General features: G+C 37.9%; 1 protein-coding gene across 2 annotated transcripts; it reads right to left on the reverse strand.

The window, feature by feature from the left end:
* Positions 1–1232: 1232 nt before the first annotated feature.
* LOC126627484 (growth-regulating factor 5-like) lies at positions 1233–6313 on the reverse strand. 2 transcript variants are annotated; one of them, XM_050297049.1, is made up of 5 exons: positions 6155–6313; positions 5839–6044; positions 5323–5677; positions 1607–2031; positions 1233–1512 (listed from the first exon to the last, which is right to left on the reverse strand). In XM_050297049.1, the coding sequence occupies exons 2-5, from the start codon at positions 6029–6031 to the stop codon at positions 1499–1501; spliced, it is 987 nt and encodes a 328-aa protein (XP_050153006.1). In that variant the 5' UTR covers positions 6032–6044; positions 6155–6313; the 3' UTR covers positions 1233–1498. The 2 variants fall into 2 exon arrangements, with proteins under 2 accessions (XP_050153006.1, XP_050153007.1); XM_050297050.1 differs by having other exon boundaries at positions 5839–6037; positions 6155–6277.
* Positions 6314–7909: the final 1596 nt, after the last annotated feature.

The raw sequence follows: 7909 nt of genomic DNA on the forward strand, positions 1-7909 counted from the left end.
TATGCATGAGCATGGCGTGGCATGACATGTTTGTGAATATATTCCTTGTTGATCTCGTGCCTTGGCGCGTGTTTGGGCTTGAATGTAGGCTTTGCATGACAATTGGGCCTTGAGACTTGGTTGGTTGGTGTGTGACACTTTTAGGCCCCAACAACAGGTCGAATCTAACTCAAAAAAAACTTATAGGGATGATTAATGGTACTTTGCAACCGGAGGTAATGATTGAAGGTATCCTATTTGATATTAGACAATTACAACAGCAATTGAGGTCAGTAGAATTTCGTTTTACTCCTCGTGTTTGTAATAGGGCAGTGCATCTAGTGGCATCTTTTATGTTTAAGGAAGGTGGGTTTCATAGTTGGAATGAGTTTGAACCAGAGTAGTTGTTCAACACTCTGGCATCTGATGTAAACGTTTCACTTCAAATTTAATCAAAATTTCTATCGTTTGAAAAATTAAATAAATAAATAAAAATAAAAATAAAACCAGTTATATCATTAAGCATAGTACATAATTAATGATAAATTAAGCGTAATGCTAGGTAGAGTAACTTTTTAAACCAAGTTTGTAAATCATGTGATATATCACTAATACAAAATAAGCACGTTTATCGACATTTAAATAATAATTTAATCGTCAACAATCACATCATATAATTTATAAAATTATACCTAAACAATTAGTCTGCCGTACATTACTATAAATTAATAATACACGCGGTTCATGCGACAGAACGCAATGCTATTCATTGCGGTCGGTCCTCCACACTAATTTTCTACTGTTTCCTTCTCTCTTGCCTTATTTTTTGGATCGTTTCTCTTTTTTTCCTTTGTTTTTTTTAACAAACAACAGCGATATTCTGATTTTTGTTTTGATCGATCAATGCTTTGAATTCGAAGCATGGGGTGGGAATGAAGTTGGTGTGTGTTTCAACTTTCAAAGGAGCCTGGCAATGGCATGCATAACAGTGAGGAGAGATGGGAAACTGATTCAAACTAGGGAGAGTACGTAGTCAGGTTCCTCTCACGGAAAGTGCTCAAAATGGAACGACAAGCCAGCCAAGGAAAATGTTAGAATGGAAAGAAGTTGGCAACCGGTTTCTCACCGGCCGAGCCGGGCGCTTATGAAGCTAGTTCCCTATTTCCGATGGTTACCAACTTAACCAAGTTAGCAAGTCTTGATTTGCAAGAGAACAACAATAGCAAATAACATAGTGGGTGACAAAGCGCATGTCCAAGCATCACAAGAAATCCATAGCAGTCATAAGTGCAACAGCAAACAAAGGCAATATCTCCGGAGTGTGCTATGCTGACATATAAGAGTGGATAGCACAGACATTATTACACTCCAGGAATCGTATAACCAAAATGGTCGAGTGGAAAATACAAACCTAAGAAACCCCAGAAATGGTGACGTCTAGATTACAGGGAAGCAGGAACTCGGCAAAGTACACTACACGGACATGCACGAGAAAGCGCATGTATATCAGCTCCCAGGTTCAAGTATAGGCATCTGCATCAACACATAAATCAAACGATCAAACTTTTCCTTGGTCATGGGGATGGAGGAGGGTATCTGCAAGACGTTCTAGATGAAAATAACGTACCATTGGGTGACTCAGCACTCCTTGTGCAATATTTAGGGGTGGCCCCTGCATTAGACATTGACAGCTCAGTCGTGTTTGATCTATGATCATTCAGATGGAAACCCAGATCCCTCGACTTAGGCCACTCATCAAATAAAGGCTGAAGAGAATTTTGTTCGTGTTTTTGAGACCCTGGTAAGCCAAATTCTCCACCAACATACTCCTGTTTGGTGATTGCAGCAGCATCACTCAATGACTCCATAGTTTGTAATGTCTGTAGCTGAGAGCTGTTGTTTAGCCAAAGAGAACTATTTCTCAGTTCTGATTTTAAGGGAACATGAGGCTCCATTAGACGCCACGGACTGTCTACAGTACTGTGCGCCTGAACACACCTCTTAGCTTCTGACATGAAATTGTGTTCTTCTGATCCAGCTGTATTGCACCCCCTGCATTTGCATAAAATTAGCACACCCTTTTGGTTTCTAAGAAATCTGTCTCTAACTGCATATCAAAAACTACTATTCTTAAGTTCTAACAAAAAAATGACGATTAAAAATCATAACCAATCATGGTGCATCAAAACATAAAGTAATGTGATGGATGCAATTTAAGAAATAATCAAGCTCAGGTCTCCTAAAGTAATGTCATGGATGCAATTTCAGAAATAATCAAGCTCAGGTCTAAATAAAATTACCCATCAGCAACTGAATTACACGATGCCCGCAGTCATTGCCAAAAAGCACCATCACCAAAAGGTCCATGGCCATGAGTCATTGGGCATTGACCAGCCCACTTGTGGGTCTGGACTAGCCCATTGGCCCATTTCAACTAAACTCAAATCTTCTAAATTTCTTTCAATTCCTTTCCTCAAATCCCTAAGATGACCATCACAAACCTTTCATATGCATCAATCACCACAATGATGCAAAAATCTTACTTTTAATCACATATTCAATTAAATGATTTTGTTGTTTTGATTCAATAAATTTTATCTGCATAAGAAACAAAACTTAAGAATGGAAAAAGGTAGAGTAAACAACGAATTTGTTCATCTCAGAAAAAGGAAAAGAAGGCAAAGGACCATATTATGCCATTGCCAGAATGTATTGTGACCAAATTCTACTGGATTATACTGTGGAAAAATACGGACCGGTCTCTCTTTGCTGTTAGTGGACAGCTTGTCCATCATAATTGCACTTCTGATTCTGGATAAAAGAATATTTATCGTCATATAACAGAAAAACAGAAGAACCCAACAAGAAATACATCACAAGCACACACTCCCAAATCAAGATGGACCCAAAATCTGTTGCTGCTCAATAGAAAAATTCTTCTCCTGCCACTTATCTCAAAAGTCCTACTGTTTCATTCTGCCTAAACAAACTATTGCCAAAAATTCACAGCACCAAAAAGTGGCAGCCTTCCGTGCACCAACTCCTACAGAACCTGCCAACAGGGAACAATAATCTCGAAGTACACCCGGCACCAACCGCATTAAACATCCCTCAAAAATATGAGCTAAAAGACGATTAAAAAAGACATGATGATAACTCTTAGCATCTCTACAAGAAACATCCTGAAAGTAGATGGATTTCAGAAACATTTTCTCTAGCTACTCCCAAAACCTTTGCTTGCCAAAAACATGTAAGAATCCCAATCACTATCATTGCCATTTATTTGCAAGTGACACTGCATCCAACATCTGTCTACCTTCAACAAATTGGTTCAGGAGCTTCTACAAAGCTCTCAGAGAGTAGGTCAGATAACCAACTTGGCTCTTAGCTCCGCTTCTAGCTAGTTTACGGCCTTAGTTGTTCCCCTATTTTCCTTCTATTTTTTGGTCATTCGGTTTCGTAGATGATCATTTAAGTACTTTGGAGGGATAGAATTTAACAGTTACTTAGGTAATCATGGCCTAGGATGCTAGGGCTGCGCAACCATAGTGTATATACTCTCTTATGAGGATTTGTACAGAGTTTTATGCAGTTTAACAAGTATTTTACTTGTCTCAAAGGAAATATGTCCTCGGCATTCTAGAGGCACAGGCTATCTTAGATAAGCTCTCCTCATCCAATGGAGTGGCCTCTATAGTATGATAACGGTTACTTAGTGGATGATCCTCAGATGTATAGTCAGCTTGTAGTTAAACTAATCTACCTCACTAGATGCTTTATGCCGATAGTGCTGTAGGTAAATTTATAATGTACCCATGAGTTCCTCGCATGAATCCAGTAGTAATACATATTCTAACATACTACGAACGTAGTCCAAGTCACCTTGACGACATCTTTGTATTGATGGATATATTGATGTAGGATAGGAAAGTTCGTGTAACAAGAAACTGAAAAATAGAAGATAAACACATTGCATTGCACTCGTTATCAATAGAGTACATGGGTGTTTATAAGACACCAAGACATAAATCTGTCCTAAAGATTCGCCTCGAACTGAGTTAATCATGCAGAATTTAGCTATTCAACAACAAACCTCATATTAGCAAATTGAACAATTAGACCTTAATTTAAGCTAACAGACCTAAGTTAGGCTAAACTCCTTAATAATCAACCATTGAACATATTACTAATAATCAGTGTATCAACGAAAATATGGATGCTTCTCCACTTTCTAGATTTTCATTCAAATAACAGGAAAGAAACTAATGGGTAAATCATTCTGTATAATATGGATAATGACTTCCCGGTGGAATTCAATTTGGAGATGCATTAGTGTTAAAGCAGGTGTAAATGGTACAAACATCACAAAACAAGTCAGTTGCTGTTACAGTCACCCAATATCACCCAAGAGCTGCCAAAGTATGCCATTTGGTAAAGGGCTAACCAAAACAACTTTAAAAATCACCCAATTTAAATCCATTCATTTTGCAATTCAGAGGATGAAAATTTCCTAACCCAAACACACTTTAAATATCCTCGTTCCTCACTTCGCATGCACACATCATTCTTCAACGCTTCTATCTTGCTAATGTGTGGAGAGACATGTAACAAATAAAAAACAAATGCAAATGTACGTGGCTAAAAACATGGTAAAAAGTAAGCGCCCATTTAATAACCATTTGGTTCTTAGTTTTCAGTTTTTACTTCTTGTGCTTAAGGTGTGAGGAAAGTATATGGTGGAGTTGAGGAAGAGTAGGGAAGAATGTAAAGAAATGTAAAAGAAAAGGAAACAAAATCAAAAGCTATTTTTAAGTTGTTTTCACTTTCAAGATTTTGTTTTCATCCTTCTTTCGTTATTTCTTCCCCTTCCTCACTCCATCCTTCTTCATCACTCATTTCCCCCATATATATACTTTCCTCATATCTCAAGCACAAAAAGTGAAAAAGGCGAAACCAAACGGTGATCAAACGGACCTTAACCTTCTTACAATTTTCAAGCATAAATTTGAGGTTAATAACTAACAAGTAAAGCCCCTAACAATCAAATATACAACCCATCACTCCCCAAATAAGCATATAAGGCTTTCCTGGTCCTCTATTTCTACTTTCTACATCTCTAAGGTGATTATTATAAATGCTCTCCATCTAAATCCCCACCTGCAGCTACAAATGTATTGGATAACCTCTTTCCCATCTTAGGCCTTGTCAGTGATGTTCGGGAAATAAGCAATTCATAGATTATGCATGAGAAAGACTTCTCGTCCTAGAGAAATAATAGGAATGCAGCGCAAATTCATGAGACATTACAATTCTACCAATACAAAAGTAACCTAACGGATATACCTGGTTCCCCTGTTAGACACCCCATACGGTATAGCCTCCATCTTCAACTCGGATCCATTGCCTCCAAAGCATAGGCCTCCACTATTTCCAATTGAGTGTAAGGGCATGCTCTGGAAGCTCGCACTGTGGCTGGAGCCCCCGATCACACTGTCTGACGTCACAGTTGACAAAGATTGAGAGGCAGTTTGTGATTCCACAAGCTTTCTTGAACGATTGCGGCCGCGGTTCATGTGCCGCTCGCAATACTTGGAGTCCTGATATGCATCTTTGGAGCACCTCCATTTCTTGCCATCCGTCCTCCGGCACCGCCCCGGCTCCGGGTCTATCTTCTTCCCGCAATAGGAAGCATAACCCCCTAACATATTGAAAAAAAACATCTATTTATACCAAAAACCCAAAAGATAACAATACAACATGCATATCACAACAACAATTGCCCGTTAAATTCCGGAACTATAAACAATCAAATCGATAATATAAGAACAAAAAGAGTGGAAATTTGAAGGAGAGAATTACAGGTGGGGTGGTGAGGTAAGAAATTGGGGGAAATGAGGTTGAAACTGGTGCGAATAGGGGCAAGGAGCTCAGAAGGAACAGGGACTCCTGCCTTGAGATACTTGAATATCAAAGCTTGATGCTCCATCTCAGCCCATTGCGCCACTGTGAAGAGCGGCGCGTGACCTCCAGCGCCCACCGACGACCCGCTCATTTCAGACTAAATGCTAACAAAAACATCCAAATCTCAATTAGTCATACTCTTACAGAGAGAGAGAGAGAGAGAGAGAGAGAGAGAGAGAGAGAGAGAGAGAGAGAGGGGAGAGGATGAGGTTACCTTGGAGTTGGAGACGGTGGTGGAGAAGAAGGGTTTTGCCAAATTCGTCGGGAAGCGAGGAAATGAGAGTATCTGGTCTGTGTTTTGTACTCGAGAGAGGCAGACACTTAAAGTTCAGTCCAAGAATGGTTTTTTATTTTTACCCAATTTCTTTTTGGATTGCGTAACTCAAATCTTATTCTCAAAGCACCGTGCAATGCCTTTTTTAAGTTAAAATGTTCCTTCAAATTAGGATGATTCCTTACTTTGGTCTGAGATTTAAAATTGATAGGACTCGTTTATTATTTGTTTATCATCAATCATTCAAATTTTTTCATTAAAAATCTCTATTAAATAAGAAGAAAATAACAAAAATATCCTACATTTTTGTCGAATCTTGTTGTCTCATTGTTTATTAAATTAAGGTCATATTTGATATAACTTTAATTAAAAGTAGAGGTGGGTATCCACTGGCGGAGCCACATTAAGGGCTACCATGGGCTATAACCTAGGTAGCTTTCAATGAAAAATAAAATATTACATGTAATTTTTATTGATTTTCAAATATAGCTTGTTATAAATTTAGTCACCGATTCAAATTCTCTCAATTTGGTTATATAAAATTATATATAATACAGTTTACATACCATCTATTTTTCTTACATCTTTTTTTCTCATCGCTTGTTTGAATTTCAACACATATTTGTTTAATAATGAAAATTCTGAAAATTCTCTTAAGCTAGCTGATATTGTGAAAGATACAGTATCAAGTTTCTTTGTTTGTATGTTTAAAAAAAAAGGCATACAACATACAAAAAGTTAGCGCTCCTCTTTATTTAATCCTAGTTCTGCCATTGTGAAAATTAGACCACTTAGTACTACAATCTAGTGATATCCATCTCCATTTATATGTAAGAGGTCTTAACTCACTCTCCCACCTCTTACTGTAAATAATATCGTTTGTTCGGTAAGTAGCAAACTGACCAAACCATCCAAACCGACCAAATCAAATTGTTTTGTCGATTTAGTATGGTTTTTGGCCATGAAAAAAAGTTACATGGTTTAAAAATCTTGACTAAACTGATTTTAGGTTTCTTTGATTCGGTTTTGATACTTTACAAAGCGTCCAAAATCAAAACGAACCATAGATTGTCTGCTAACATGAGAGAGGGGAAAGGGGCCAAGGGGCCATCTCCGCGAGGATGCTTGTTGCAGTACGATTTTGTCCATATTGCCCTACGCTACGCCCATATCTTCAGGTGCCGCTCTCTGGTTGAGGAGAAATTTTTTATTTTGACGGAAATATGGATAGTATATTACGTGTTTTTACATAAGTAGTGACAAATTTTATTTTTTAAGTTATTAATTTTTTAACACGCATATCTCACAATTTGTATAATGATACGTAGTGTATCACTCCGTGTACCGATCACATTGAAAGATCTCTTCTGGTTGAGGTTGCATTCACTTTGACACATGGTTCAACTTAGTCCCAAACTCCCCAACAGGATCCTCTCCGGATCCTTTTAGTGAGGATCTTGAGGATCCGTGAATCATGTCCGTTTATCGTACATCGTGCGGTCAGTTTTTGTCAAGTACTATTTATGTTTATTTTTAAATAAAAATATTTAAAATGATTTCTGACCACACGATGTATGATGAATAGACATGATTCACGGATCCGGTGAGGATCCGGACTCCTAGACTCCCAGTTGACTTGATGAAATTTATGTTTTTTTTTTTTTTAACAAACGATAGTATCTACACTAAGGTAGA

The sequence above is a fragment of the Malus sylvestris genome, chromosome 6, assembly GCF_916048215.2.
Source record: "Malus sylvestris chromosome 6, drMalSylv7.2, whole genome shotgun sequence".
In the NCBI taxonomy this organism is placed as follows: Eukaryota; Viridiplantae; Streptophyta; class Magnoliopsida; order Rosales; family Rosaceae; genus Malus; species Malus sylvestris.

Coding starts and splice junctions, on each gene's coding strand:
- LOC126627484 (XM_050297049.1), bottom strand. CDS start 6,031: ATGAGCGGGTCGTCGGTGGGCGCTGGAGGTCACGCGCCGCTCTTCACA. Junction 5,678..5,838: donor CTTACCTCACCACCCCACCT/GTAATTCTCTCC, acceptor TCAATATGTTAG/GGGGTTATGCTTCCTATTGC. Junction 2,032..5,322: donor GTGTCTAACAGGGGAACCAG/GTATATCCGTTA, acceptor ATGCAAATGCAG/GGGGTGCAATACAGCTGGAT.